Source organism: Mesocricetus auratus, unplaced genomic scaffold (assembly GCF_017639785.1).
Source record: "Mesocricetus auratus isolate SY011 unplaced genomic scaffold, BCM_Maur_2.0 Super-Scaffold_100006, whole genome shotgun sequence".
NCBI lineage: Eukaryota > Metazoa > Chordata > Mammalia > Rodentia > Cricetidae > Mesocricetus > Mesocricetus auratus.
Window position 1 is genome coordinate 11,949,418 of NW_024429190.1, and position 14,821 is coordinate 11,964,238.

The following is a 14,821-nucleotide window of genomic DNA, read 5'->3' on the forward strand; positions in this document are numbered from 1 at the left end:
GGAAGCTAGTGAACACATTTCCGGCCACGCCCCCTGGCCGTGGCGCACTTCCCACCCCGCCCCGCGGGCTCCGCGGCGCGCTACTCCGTTGCCATGGCAGCAGCCTGGGCGCGCCGCTAAGGGTTTCGAGGGATCCTAGGAGCCACAGGCTCTCCGGGGGGGAAGTTCTGTGAGCCCGCCAGACTCAGAGCTGAGGCTGCGACGCCGGAGACAGGTGAGCCATTCTACACCATCCGCTGAACTCCCCTCGCGACTGTAGTCCGTTCCTCGCTCCCAGCCACCGCACCTTCCAATTCCCCGGCCCCACTCCAGTCTTCCTTCCCCCTTGACCTGTCATTTTGAAGACTTTTCCTTCCCTTAGACCCGTTGCCATAAAGCCCCACCTAACTACACCTTTAGCCCCCTCCCCTTTTTTTCTGTTCAGCACAACCTCCGGATGCCGCCTTACAGAGCCCAAGCCCGCAATTCCTTAGGGTCTCTTCCTACTGGCCTCTTTTCTAAGTTGCGCCTCTCGCTTCCTGGAGACAAGCCTCCAGTCACTTGCTTTTCTCTCCTGAGATCCTCTAGGTCCCCATTCTCTCTCCCCTCCCAACTCCGGAATACAGAAAGAGGATTCTGAGCTCATCCCGCCTCACTTCACCTGTGAAATGGGGCAGCAACAAAACGCCCAAAGTCCTTGTCCACTGTAGCTGGTTATTTCATTGTTATTAAGGTAGACTAAGGACAGTTAGGATCAGTTGAATTTGTATTTACTACGAGCCAGATTCTGTGTCAAACCCTACAGGTATCGCATCATTTGCTCCTTACAGCACGCTGTTTACTGGTGAGGACCGCGAAGTAAGAATCTATACTCACGGGGAAAAAGTTCTCTACGTGAGGGGGGGAAATCCAGCATATTAGGACCAGTTTTCTCTATTAATTTGATGTTTATTGCTATGCCTTCCCTGTATCACTTTCAAGTCCCAAGGGTTTCAGACAATAGCTAACTCAGGTCAGAGATTGGCAATTGCCATGCAGGTGGTTATAGAGTTACAAAATATTTTCTTCGTAGTGACTGAACGTCAGTGGACATACTGGCTGGGAAATAAGTGTGGTCTTCAACCATGCTGTTGTTTGAGAGGGAGGACTGAAGGTTGAATGGAGAGAAAGGTTCCTGTCCTTCTGAAAACCTGAAATGGCGTTATTGGCTGCTGCCCCTATAATGACAATGTCGGTTCCTTAGAGCCATCACCTATGTGGTCACAGGTGCAGTTGAAAGCTTCAGGTTGACCATTCATTAAGACCTGGGAATTACAGAGAAAGTCCATGTCATACGCTCCTTCACTTCATAGTGTGCTTCCCACACTGTGAACCTGCATAAGCTCTAACTTAAAAAAATCAATAGAAAGTAACCTTGGCTATTGTGTGTGCATACATGTTTGTGGCGCTGACAATTGACCCAGGGCTTCATACATGTTAAACAAATGCTGTACTAAGCTACAATGTCTGCTTAACTTTGAATATTCTTGATATTTTGACCCAGAATCTCATGGGAATTAATATCCAAGATTGCCCCAGAAAACAAATCAGTATTTTTTGCATGGGGGGGGGGACAGAATGTCTCGTGTTGTTGTTTTCTTTATTGTCTCCACTTCACTCCTGAGGGACATAAAAATCTCTTGGGCTGGATAATCTCACCAGAGGCAGTTACCAAGTCAACACATGGGAGATATGAGTCAATTGTATTTGTTTGTGTGAGTATTATGGACAACACTCCTTGCAGGGAAACTCAGATATAGTTAGTGGCTCCTGAAGGATCTCTCTCCCTTCCTCCTAAGTTTCACGTTGTAACCCAGACTGGCCTTCATCTTGAGTTCCTCCTACTTTAGCCTCCTAAGTCCTAGGATTACAGGCCTGTGTCACAACGCCCTGCCTGACCCTAGCAAGCAGTAGATGTTTAATCCTGTTGTTGATGGGCATGTTGCATTCGAGCCTCTTCTACACCTGTACTACACAACACAGTTACCACTAGCCCCACGTAGCAAGTATTTGAAATAGGGCAAGTGTGGTAGTGCCACTTTGAATGCCTGCACTTGGGAGGCAGAGGCAGGTGGATCTCTTAGTTGAAGGCCAGCCTGGTCTATATGGCAAGTTCCAGGCCAGCTAAGCTACATAGTGAGACCCTATCAAAAAATGTATTTAATAAAAGTTTTCCTATGAGGGCTGAAAGATGGCTCAGAGACTAAGAGTGACACTACTATGGTCAGGCTGAAGACATGTATGATCCCCAGTCTTTCCTCATCCCCTTCCTCCAGCCTGGGGCATGTCTTCTCTTGCAGGCAGCTCCCACTCCATCTCCTAGGAAGCCCTCCTGATATGCCCACTCACTCTCTTGTGCATCTACTCCTAGGGATGGGAGGGCCGCTTGCGGCCAGCCCTGTACCTGAACCAGGAAGCCAAGAGCCAGAAAGCCAGGCATCCGCATGAGCCCCAGACCTCAGAGCTTAGTCCAAGAGGTGGACATAGTCGGTCACTCCAGCTTCATGGGCAAACATCTGTGAGAGGTAAGGGCAGAAACCCAGAGTCCACTTCAGTCTGCAGCATCACCTTGGAGACCTGTGAGTTTCCCAGTACTTTTGGGCCCAGGTCTCAGACTAAGTGACTGGGTCATACAGTAATGAGCTCAAAGGGCAAGGCTCACATGTTCACAGGGGTGTGGTGATGGTAGGGGTAGGGGGTGGAGCTGAGCATTTCCTGTCATGCTGAAGCTTTGGTGTGTTTTGGCTGTGTCAGAGGAAAGGGTAGGTACCATGTCTATCATGGCTCCACACTTGAACCTGACTGGGAACAAAGACAGAATGATGAAAAGACCCAAAGAAAGGCTGTGCATTGGGATAGAGAAACCGCAGCATCCCAGAAGCTCAGCATGTTTATATGGAGTTGGACAGGGAGGCAAGGTTATTGCATACAGCCAAACAAGGAGGTAGGGTTATTATAGATACACAAGAAGGCCAGGTTTATGGTATATAGGTGGATCGAGGAGATGATATAGCTAATCTTGGTAGGCACAGTCTTAGTAGGGGGGCAATACTCGAGCTGTAAACATCAGGGGGAGAAAGCTATGGTGGGTTTAATCTGAATATGCTGTCAACGCTCTTACTCAGTACCCCAAGGAAGGTTTTGCCATTTCCCTCTGGGATGGGGCTTGGGAGTCCCATATCAATAGCATCCATTTATTCAGGACTTCAGTTATTTAGGGCTTTCTCTGTTCCCTACAGGTAGAAGATTCATTCCTGTCTCCATATAGCAAGGGGGCCTGGGACACACAAGTTCTCTGGAGGCAGGGTAGCCACGGAGCTGGGTAGGTGAAAGGGAGGCTGGGCCTAGAACCGGGCTCTAAAAGGCCTGTCACTCATGATTTCTCCTTAAATCAGAGGTGGAACACCCAGACAGGTCACGGGGTTGATAAGGTTCTCCTGGCAATGGCCACATCACTTTGGCTGACCATGGTTCCTCTCTCAGCCCCAGGAGTTGTGGGGATGGCACACCTGCTAGGCAGCCAGGCCTGCATGGACAGCCTGCGCAAGGACCTCACTGACCTTCAGGGCACCATTGTGGATGTGTTCTCCCGTGCTGGGCCCGTGCGCTTCCCATCCTGGAAGTTCCCTGACCGTGTGGCCTGTGATCTTGACATGGTGGCCCTTCTGGAGCACTATGACCACGTGCCAGGTGACCCTGAATTCACACAGTTGTCCCATGCTGTGCTGCTGGAGCTGGTCATTGACAGGTGAGGCCTGGACCAAACCTAGACATCTAGAGATGCTGAAGCCTGCCCCTTGTACCAGTAGCAGCTGCAGGAGCCCCTTCTAGAGGTGCTGACAGTATGGGTAGCAACAGTAAACCACAGACTGAATAGATAGGTCAGGGGCCACAACTCAGGACCCTCAGAGTAACCCCACTTTTTATTCTACGCTGTACTATGCTGCCCTGTCCTGTCTACTTCAGGGAATTCTTGTCCTTACCCGACTCTGCCCTCTGCTGTTGGTCCCCACAGTACCACAGCTCTGTCTGCTATCACCTCAGGGTTCTGTGTGTCCGGAACACTAGAGCTGCTGCTTAGCATTTTCATCCTAGGCTCTGCCATTTTGTGGGCTGTGTTCCTGTGGCCCTGCTAGGAAGAGGCCAGTTCCTCCCCTGTCACTCCCCCCATCTCTACATTGTCATTACGTTTCTTCCTGGGAACCACAACCCAGGCTTCTAACACTCAAAAACTGTCCATGCCAGTAAAACTGTTGGGGACCAGAGGACCAGAGGGCATCAGAAATGTTGAGGGGTGCCGTGCCTGGAGATAGGAAAGTCAGGGCACTCCTGTAAGGCCTGGGGAACCTGAGTCTGAAAGCAGTGTTTGTCCCTCTGCAGGGCTGGGTGCCTATGAGCACAGAACACTTGCTCTCCCAGGGCAGGCATCGAGGCCTGCCTGCTAACCCCTTCCTGCTCTGGCAGAGCACCCCTTCACCCACCAAGACCCATCATTCACTCGTTTCCTGTAAAGCAGTTGCTGACATACCTCCCCCACCCTCCCTGGCTGAGCATTGTCTACTTCTGAGTTAGTACTAGCTTCCTTTGTGTGTAAGTGACTTCTGTGTATAAAAGTAACTCCTGCCAGAGGTTCCTGAATCTAAGCTGAGCCTGGGAACCCTAGGGTGAAGGCCATAGCCTTTAGCCAACAGTGTGGCATTTTGAGATGCTCAGGACATTCAATGGTGGGACCACGGCTATGGCTACATGTATCACAGCATTCACCACCACTGTCTGAGAACAGACACTGTCTGAGACACCCAGACAGGTCACGGGGTTGATAAGGTTCTCCTGGCAATGGCCACATCACTTTGGCTGACCATGGTTCCTCTCTCAGCCCCAGGAGTTGTGGGGATGGCACACCTGCTAGGCAGCCAGGCCTGCATGGACAGCCTGCGCAAGGACCTCACTGACCTTCAGGGCACCATTGTGGATGTGTTCTCCCGTGCTGGGCCCTGTCTGAGAACACAGACTGTTCTACTGAATTCCCTGCTGTGTACTAATTCCCCAGTGTTGTTGTCCAGAGGCCCAGAGGGCAAGTCTGCAGGCAGTGGGTACCTCTTCCTCTGCCACTCCCTACCCCCTGCAACAAGATAAGCTTACTTACTTTCCAGGTGTGTGTGTGGCAAAGATACAATTCTGCCTTTAAGGTAAGTCTTGGCCATGCCAATGCACACTTTCCAACACCTCCTTTCTCTAGTATTAGCTTGACTCTAAACTTGAACTTGGCGGTTAGAGAGACCTAGCTGTCTGTACCCCAAGTCTCAAGTGTCACAGAGGCTGCTCAGCCTGAAGGAGGCACCCTGACTGGAACCAAAACATGAGCATGTGCCTCTGCCCTGCCCTATTTCCCCTGTGACTTTGGGGTACTCTTGTTGTTTAGGGGGTCTCATTTGTCATCTGTAAAAGTAAGGTGCTATTCACCCAGATCCTTTGGAGTCCTGCTGCATTTCCTCAGCTCCTTGGCCAAGTGGGGAACCATGAAGCAGAAGGCACTTCCATCCCGGAAGCTGTACGAGGGCACCCACTAGGAGTGGCCCCTGGTTAAATCTGAAGTGGTTTGAGAATGAAGATGACATAGACTCTCTCTAGGTCGATCCCCCAGAGCTCAAAGACCCCAGTTGTATGTAGACTGTGTTAGCACCAGTGTTGGCCCCAGCCCACCTAGCCCCTCTACCCACAGGCTCCTGCTGCTGCTTCAGAGCTGTGCCAGCTACTTGGAAAACCTCAGCTTGGAGCAGATGATGCCTCCTACCCGAGCTGCAGGGCCATGTATGTCTGTGGGACTCACAGTACGCCGCTTCTGGAGCAACCTGCTGAGGCTAGGCATGCTCTACCAGCAGGCAGTCCCCCAGGTGGGTCATTTCAGCTCTTAACTGTGGCCATCCTCATACTGATACAATTCTAGCTTCTTACCACACCACTGCACGCTCTGCACCCTTCACTGGCTCCCACTGCACGCTCTGCGCCCTTCACTGGCTCCCACTGCACGCTCTGCGCCCTTCACTGGCTCCCACTGCACGCTCTGCGCCCTTCACTGGCTCCCACTGCACGCTCTGCGCCCTTCACTGGCTCCCACTGCACGCTCTGCGCCCTTCACTGGCTCCCACTGCACGCTCTGCGCCCTTCACTGGCTCCCACTGCACGCTCTGCGCCCTTCACTGGCTCCCACTGCACGCACTGCGCCCTTCACTGGCTCCCACTGCACGCTCTGCGCCCTTCACTGGCTCCCACTGCATGCACTGCGCCCTTCACTGGCTCCCAGCAGCCCAGCTGGAACATTCACACTCTAAAACCCCCATTCAAGTCTTGTGGGCTTGGCAGTTAGGAATGCAGGCCTTGGGGATCCAGTCTGACTCACTGGCTTTGCTATTTACAGAGTGGGACTTTGAGAAATGCCTTCCTACTCTGAACCTCAGTTTATTCATCTATACAATGGCCTTATATGAGCCCCATTTGATAACAGGTTATCCCATAATCCCCACAGTCACCCAGTGAGAAAGGACATCATCACTGTGAGGGAGAGGAGTCTAAATCGAGTGGTTATAGTGGCATGAGAGCAAGCAAGAGCCTGTTAGAATTAGCTGTAACTGCCACCATTACCCTCCCAGTTTCATGCATATATAAAGCCTGGGGTGGGTGAAGGGAAAGCAGAAAAGAGGCCAGGGGTTGGATGAGTCAGAAGAAAGGGAGAAGGTCCTCTGTGATGTGTGCAGGTGTCATATAACATCTGAAGTCTGAGCATTGGGCAAGGCTGTCACCAACATCTCCGGGGAACTGGTTATCTGCCATGCCCACCTCTCTCACCTACTTTCCCTTTCTTTTCCTGACCCCAGAAAAGAGCAAACCAAGGGGAGATTCCCATCTCCAAGCCCACGGCTAAGGGTGAACCAGCCAGGAGCCCCGAATGCATGACTGCCAAGTTCATCAAGCCTCCTTCCCCAGTGCCAGGCTTGCCCCTGCTCTGCCCAGGGCTGCAGAGCATCCCCGTCAGAGTCTCCGTGCGAAGCCCTGCTGGGACCTCCGAGAAGACCAAGAGTGTCTACTCCCAGACCATCGAGACAGCCTTGGTGCCCTGTGATGCTTGCACCAGTGTCCAGGGCAGCTTGTGGGAGGTGGGCAAGGTAGTCATCAGCCTGTGTCAGAGCCAAAATTTGCCTTCGTCCTTGGGCCAGTTCCAGAAGTTGGTGCAGGACAGCATGGGGCTCAAACCACTGCCAGCTGCCACAATGGGCCACTGGGCAGCAGAACAGAGTAAAGATCTGACTCGTCTCAATAAGCATGTGGGGGCCCTCACTCAACTTGTCGGGCCCCTCAGGGCCCAGCTGGAAGAGGCTGAGGGGCAGAAGGATGGACTAAGGAAGCAAGTGGGCAAGCTGGAGCAGGCTCTGCGGCAGGAGAAAGGAGAGCGGCAGCGGAAGGCAGAGGAGGCTGAGAGGAGCCTGGCCAAGTGCGAGCATGACAGGCAACAGCTGCTCACAGGTCTACCTCCCAGAGGCCAGACACTGCTGTAACCTTACGACAATCATCCCTCCTCCCCTTCAGAGACCAGGCTTTGAGTCTCAATAGTCTGCATGAAGGAAACCCATGTTGGGGAGTAGGCAAGAGTCCAGGAAAGGAAGGCAGCAAGAAGGGTGTAGACGTCTAGTTGGCAGCCCTGTGAACAGCTGGAGCAGTCTCCTCAGGGATACTTGGAGACTTGAGTAGCGCCTGAGCCTCAGATTTGTTGCATCAGAAGGGGAGAGGGCTGGGATGTTAATCCAACATTCACTCCTGGTGGTCACTAAAGGCACCTGCAGGGAGCTCCCCCTATCCTGAATACCCCTGCCTCAACAGAGCAGCCTCTTGACTTTGGCAAAAGCTCTTGGGCAAAAGGAAGGTACCATTGCCCACAGTTACCAGCTGAGGGCTTAGGGCAAGCAGTCACTGCCCTTTCTGAGCCTCTCCATTACCTCCATGTGGAACACTGGGTCCAGAGAGGCATAGGTAATCCAGCAGCCAGCCAGTGGAGCATGCCAGGCCCAAGGTCTCGTACGATTACCAGGCCCCCCCTTGGCAGCTCAAGCAACTCCTGTACACTGGATGGGTGCCTCCACGCTACAGGGTGCACTGGGCTTAAAGGCCACAGGCCCAGGTGATCTTCTGAAAGGACTCTCTCTTGGCTGCCATAGAAACGTGTGACCTAAAGGCAAGGGTGGCCACTCTGGAAGGAGACCTGAAGCAACAGCAGAAGTCCATGCAGGCCATAGGTAAGAAGCCCCTTTGTGAGGCTCCAACTCATTGTATAGCTGGACATGTACCTCTGCTTCCATTCCAAGCTCCTAGGGCAAAGAGGGAACCGTAGGAGGATGGTTCTGACTCTATGCTGTCGGTGATGGTCCAAGCTCCAGTCTCAACCTCAGTGGGCAGAAAGTGCCTTCGTATCCTAGACCCACCCCTGGGGTCCAGAGCCCCATGCTGTGATCTGGGCTTCAGATCTGTGATATGACCCTCCCTAGCCCCAGTCAGAGACTCGCCTAGAGCTCCCTTACCCCACCCCTTTGCACCTGCTCGCTCGCTCGCTCACCCCTGCAGTGGCGAAGGCCCAGCAGCTGGAGGAGGAAGGTGAGCGGAGGGCAGCAGCTGAGAGGCAAGTGCAGCAGCTGGAGGAGCAAGTGCAGCTGCTGGCAGGGCGGCTGGATGGGGCTGGGCAGCAGATCCGCTGGGCCAGCACAGAGCTGGACAAGGAGAAGGCTCGAGTCGACAGCATGGTCCGTCATCAGGAGGTGAGGCCCGCAATCCAGGCTCTGCAGCCCTAACCCCTGTTCCCTGCCACAATAGGAGGAGGTAGATACTCCTGTTGTCCCCCATCTTATGAGTGGAGAAACTGAGGTGTGGTGAGGTTAAAGAAGTTGTCCCAGGCTACACAGCTGCCGAGAGGCAGAACCAGGTCATCACATTCAATGGATGCCAGGGTATTTGGGCTTCAGGGATACAGGGAGATATGACACTGATGACTTGATGAAAAGAAACAAAACCTGTTTCCCAGAATCCTTTCTGAGTGGGAGCTGTACGAGTGGAAAAAGGGGGTCACTCAGCCGCTTTCTGAACAGTGGGCCCTGGTGTGTCCCGACTGCATGCCCGTCGGCCTGCTACCTTCCTCTGCATCCCAACATAGCACGGAGGGCCATGGGCACCACACCACAGCCTCCTTAGTCCCAGGTGACTAGTTTGGCCCCAAGGTCCTTTCATCTGCCCTGCCTATCCATTCCCATTTAGTCCCTGCAGGCCAAGCAGAGGACTTTGCTCCAGCAGCTGGACAGTCTGGACCAAGAGCGCGAAGAGCTGCGGGGAAGTCTGGATGAGGCTGAGGTCCTGCGGGCTGAATTGGAAGAAAAGTTGCAGAGCCTACAGAATGACAGGGAACAGGGACAGTGCCAGCTACAGGCCCAGCAGGTGCAGTGGGGTAGGGTAAAGGAGAGGACAGTCTGAGGAGCCTCTAACCTATTGAGTGTTCCTGGGCCTGTGTCCCCCAGGGAACTTAGAGGCAGGGCTGAGCTTTTCTTTGCTCCAGGAACTGCTGCAGAGCCTACAGCAGGAGAAACAGGACCTGGAGCAGGTAACGACAGACCTACAGTTGACCATCTCACAGCTGCGACGGGAGCTAGAGGGGCTGAAGGAGCGGGAGCGACTGCTGGTGACCTTCCCCGACCTGCACCAGCACACGGAGGCCCAGATCCAAAGTACGGGCCTGGGGTACTGCTGAGGGCAGGGTGGGGCCTGGTTGGGCATAGGGCTTGCCTGGATGTGACCTAGTACTGTTGTCTCCCTCAGCAAGAGGAGATTGGGGACAGGAGGGTGACCTGTGTGGTTCTAGAGATGCCATGACCCACAAGCGTTTTGCATGTTGTGCACCTCTCTGTGGAGATAACATACAAATACCCATATGCAAAGTGACTGCACCTTTGACCCCAGCACAGTGGGTCTCAACTTTTGTAATGCTGTGACCTTCAATACAGTTCCTCATGTTGTAGTGACCCCAACCATAAAATTATTTTTACTGCTACTTCATAACTGCAATTCTGCCATTGTTGTGATTTATAATGTGAGTATCTGATATGTGACATCTGTGAGTCACTTGACCCCCAGGTTGAGAACAGCTGCCCTAGTAGAATTCAGGCACGTGTTCCTTCACTCGCATGCCAGGCCTGTTCAGCTTCCCCGGGTTTCCTTTCCTGGTGTCCTACACCACGGGGGCGTTTTCCGGGGTATATCCCCTGAGCTGTTCAGTGTCTTGGACCCAATGGTTAGGAGCGCAGGACACCTACACTGGCACAGGTTCCTGTCAGGCAATTTCTGTTCTGCGGCCATCATTTCTAGACTTCTGAGGCCCTGGGATAGATGAATCCCTCCCCAGAGCTATCAGGAGGTCCACTGTAGCTCAGCAGGTCCCAGCAGTGAGTTGTCACTCCTGAGTACTAAGTGCCAGGCCTTTCTGCTGCCCACAACTGCCTCATGAGTCTCACCTCGACTCTCTTGTTAAAAACCTTTTTTGTACATGTGTTTTGTGTGTATGCACCTGCCACAGCACAGGTGTGCTCAGAAGATGACTGTGGAAGTTGGTTCTCTCCTTTTGCCATATGGGTCCATGGACAAAACTCAGATGGCCAGGCTTGGTCTCAAAATCTGTCCTAACTTGCCAAGTCATCTCATCAGCCCTACAAACGTTTTTTGTTTTGTTTTGTTTTTGTGTACGGATGTTTTGGCTACATATATGTCTATGCACTATGCTGGTGGCTGGTACCTGAAGGCCAGAAGTTGGGGTAGATCCTGTGGAACTGGAGTTAGGTGGATGTGAGCTTACTATGTGGGTGCTAGGAATTGAACCCCAGTCCTCTGAAAGAACAGCTAGTGCTCTTATTCACTGAGCCATCTCTCCAGCCCAACAACCTTCTTATAAACCAGGAAACTGAGCTCTGCCGTGGGCATCAGCTTGCTCAGTTGTATAGGGCTGGAAGTTGTCCTCCATCAACCACACAGTCTAAGGAATAACATACAAGATGACTTCCTGTGACTCAAATCCCAGTGTACCTTTGCACAACCTATAGTACCTCTCTGAGAGGCCAAAGACAAGTGGTCTTGAATAAGACCCTCCCTTCCTTTGATTTATTTACATATTTTATGTGTATGAGTGCTTTGTCTGCATGTACATCTACACACCAGAAGAGTGCATCAGATGCCATGAAAGATAGTTGTGAGCCACCATGGTGGCTGGGAATTGAACTCAGGACCTCTGAAGGAGCAACCTGTGCTCTTAACCACTAAGCCATCTCTCCAACCCTAAGATCCATTCTTTTACTCAGTATCCAAACCTGCAAGTCAGAGGACTTACTCAGCTCTCAAATTCTAAAATGTAACATCACCTTCACAGTGGGTGGCAATAGGAAGGGAACAAAAGCCTCAGAAGGAAGATGTGATGGGATGCCTGGGTGCCACCCCTACCCAGTCCAGTTGGATACAAGAGGCAGGCCCAGTGAGATGAGGCCCCAAATATGTCTTTGCAGGCTCTGGCAATGTCACCTATGACATGGAGAAGCAAGTGCAAGCCAATGATATCCGTATCCAGGTCCTCCAGGAAGAGAACAGGCGACTCCAGTCAATGCTGACCAAAATCCGAGAGGTGGCCCAACAGGGAGGCCTCAAAGTGAGCCTTTGAGGGGGCTTGAGTATTTGGAAAGGGTCCTTACCAGGCAGGATTTGAGACTGTGCTATAGGATCATGCCTCATGGCATGTGGCTTTAGGTACGATACTGAGAGATGGAGCCTTACAGCTCACAATCCCACTATAGTCCCACATTCTTTTATATCAAAAGTTAATATGTATTGCTTGCCCAAGGGTTTACAGCTGATCATGGCCCTTGGATGGCTTTGCAAGCCCTGTTTCTTAGTGAATCAGGTTTGGTTGGAGATTCTGTCTTGCCAATCATCTTATGACATGCTCTGTAATGTGGGGAGGGACTCCTGGGCCCTTTTGAGCTTGACCTTCTTTGCAGATGATCCCGCAGGGTCAGCTCTGGTCCCCTCCCTACAAGGACACCCAGGGAGAGGTATCCCCAGCCCAGGCACAGAGTACATCTCCAGGGTGAGTAAGGCTTTCCTTGAGGTCGGGCAGGTAAGTGGTAGGGTCCCCTTGATCACGGGGAATTTTTGTGTTCTGGTCCTCCCTCAGGCCCATGGGCAGACGGCAGTCTCCTGGCGGCAGGACAAGCAGTACAGGCAGGGCCCATCCAGGGGGGCCCCGAGCATCCCCTTCTCGGCAGCCCTGCAGCTGGCCCAGCAAGTCCTCTTTGGAGGACAGAACCTACTCAGCCACCTGCACCCAAAACCCCATTCGGGCTTTGGCCAGACTCAGGAGGAAACTCTCACCGAACCGAGGTCAGGCTGGCTCTATATACCAGCCCCAGGAGCGGCCCACATAACCTGAAGCCAGGGGTAGGACTGGAGGGCAGGTGGTTAGCAACCCCCCATGGAATAAAAGCCCCGGCCATCTGCCCACGGTGATCTTGGCCTCAGCGTGGCTGAGCTGGGGGAACAGACCTTCCCTCCTTGTTGGACAAAGGCCTCTGTGACCCTACCAGGCAGGTCACTGGCCAATAGAAGCTTGCCATTGAGTGGGAGCTCCTTGTCTCCATCCTGATAGGCGCTGTACAGGGAGAGTACATGGAGGGCAGCACCTGAGCCATGAAAAAGGCTGAGGGGTAACCCTGGGTTCACTGAGCAGCACTCAGGGTAGGGCTCGGGGTGTGAGCACATCTGAAACAAGGAACCAGAGGCCAGGACCTTGCCTCTGCTCCAGCAAGGGAGGCAGAGAACAGCAGCGCCTTTTCCTTCCACCTTGTTTCTGCATCTGGTGCAACCCAAGGTCGCCAGGCACCTCACCAAGGAGCATGAAGCCTTTAGGGACAAGTAAGAGGCTCCTCTGAAGTCGTAGAGGTCAGAGCCTCACAAAACCACCAAAGGAAAACCCAGGCCTCGGGACACCTTAGCCAGCCATGGTTTGATGAACAATAGGCCGGGGCTCATCCAGTTCAGGGTGACATAAGACCAGGCAAGGATGTGCCAGCCACACCATGCACACAGTGGTCACTCATCTAAGCAGGCCACTAGCCTGCCTCCAGTCACCTTGTTCGTGAAGGACAGGCTCCAAATTCTTCCTGAGGATTTCTAAGGTCTCCCTCTCCTGGCCTTCTGGGTGGCATTATTTTTATGTGACGAGGAGGCCGTCAGGTTGAGTGCCTCAGCTGACAGTGAAGGTCAGTGCAAGTCGCATGTGCAGTGAGCTGGCATTGTCAGGTCTCCCAACTCTCTTCACGGCCCCAGGTTTCCAGAGGAAACTGGATGCTCTGGCCACTCTACCGGGGAGACAGCCAGCTTTGGACACAGCTCCCTGAGAGGCCATTACTGCTGAGCATCCCAGGCCTCCACTGACCCAGCAGCCACTTCTTAGCTCTCACTTCTGCCACTTGGTAAGCCAGACCCTTCCCAAACAGGAGGACTGAGAGTTTGAGGCTAGCCTATGCTATACAGGGAGCCCTGACTCAGACAGACAGAGAATTATAGGAAACAAGCAAAAAGTCCAGAAAAGTCCAGGTTGTTTGGTCAGGTCCTCTGCCCAGAGGTCAAAATGAAGGTATCTCTCAGGTGTTTCCTTTAGATGGCTCTGGGGAAAGGCCTCTTACGAGCTCCCGGCAGAGGCAGAGCTTGATCCCTAGGCTTAGACTGTGGAGATGAGGTCCTCACTGCCAAGCTGCTCCCTAGGCTTAGACTGTGGAGATGAGGTCCTCACTGCCAAGCTGCTCCCTAGGCTTAGACTGTGGAGATGAGGTCCTCACTGCCAAGCTGCTCCACCTTGACCTCCTATTTGCACATCCATCTTCAAGAAGGCAGCACAGCCAGGCGGTGGTAGCGCACACCTTCAATCCCAGCACTCAGGAGGCAGAGGCAGAGTGAGAAAGCTTCAGGACAGCAGAGGGCTACATAAAGACCCTGCTGAGAGAGAGACAGGCAGACAGAGAGCATGCAGCAGAGAATGTGTCTCCCACGTGGATCCCCTACAGTCTCTGACTTGCTATTGCTCTCCACAGGCTCATAAGTTGTCCAGATGCCTGCCTCACTCTCTTGTTGTTACTGTTTAGGGTTAGGAATTGAATTCAGGGTCTTGTGCATTTTAGGCAAGTGCTCTACCAGTGAGCCATGCCCCCAGCCCTTGCCTTTCTCATCTGAAGGTCATTTAACAAACCTACTCACAGGGTTTAAAACTTCTTAGAGTTAGTGTTCTAAAGCTTATGCAAGGCATGTTCATGCAGCAGAGGAATGCAAAAACCTTAAGGACTGTAAGAATTCTCCCTGTTCCAAGCAAGAGAAGCCAAGGTGGCTGCTATTTTGTTTGATTGTTTTTGAGAGGCGCCCAGGCTGACCTCAAACTCACTATGCAGCTGAGGGTGATCTTGAACTCTTGATCCTCTGTTTTCCCCTCTCAAGTGGTGAGGACCTTCCCAAAGGCCAAGGTACAAAGGAATTACATGTACTGTCCAGTAGCCCAGTTTGGCCTTGAACTTCTTTTATTTTTAATATCTATCTATCTATCTATCTATCTATCTATCTATCTATCATTTACTATTTTTGGTTTTTCAAGACAGGGTTTCTCTGTGTATCCTTGGCTGTCCCAGAACTCACTCTGTAGACCAGGCTGGCCTTGAACTCAGAGATTCGCCTGCCTCTGCCT

General features: G+C 52.6%; 1 protein-coding gene across 2 annotated transcripts; it reads left to right on the forward strand.

The window, feature by feature from the left end:
- The first annotated feature begins 61 nt into the window (after positions 1–61).
- Positions 62–12,707, forward strand: Ccdc157 (coiled-coil domain containing 157). Of its 2 annotated transcripts, XM_040746817.1 has the most exons (13): positions 62–214; positions 2,390–2,543; positions 3,258–3,340; positions 3,502–3,766; positions 5,741–5,912; positions 6,894–7,539; positions 8,229–8,306; positions 8,632–8,822; positions 9,316–9,492; positions 9,611–9,779; positions 11,601–11,740; positions 12,090–12,178; positions 12,266–12,707. In XM_040746817.1, the coding sequence occupies exons 4-13, from the start codon at positions 3,519–3,521 to the stop codon at positions 12,513–12,515; spliced, it is 2,160 nt and encodes a 719-aa protein (XP_040602751.1). In that variant the 5' UTR covers positions 62–214; positions 2,390–2,543; positions 3,258–3,340; positions 3,502–3,518; the 3' UTR covers positions 12,516–12,707. The 2 variants fall into 2 exon arrangements, with proteins under 2 accessions (XP_040602751.1, XP_040602752.1); XM_040746818.1 differs by lacking the exon at positions 3,258–3,340.
- Positions 12,708–14,821: the final 2,114 nt, after the last annotated feature.

Excerpts from the sequence above, each read along its gene's own strand:
- Ccdc157 (XM_040746817.1), top strand. The coding sequence starts at position 3,519 with ATGGCACACCTGCTAGGCAGCCAGGCCTGCATGGACAGCCTGCGCAAG. Across the intron at positions 5,913-6,893 it reads ACCAGCAGGCAGTCCCCCAG|AAAAGAGCAAACCAAGGGGA; the intron begins GTGGGTCATTTC and ends TCCTGACCCCAG. Across the intron at positions 12,179-12,265 it reads GCACAGAGTACATCTCCAGG|GCCCATGGGCAGACGGCAGT; the intron begins GTGAGTAAGGCT and ends GTCCTCCCTCAG.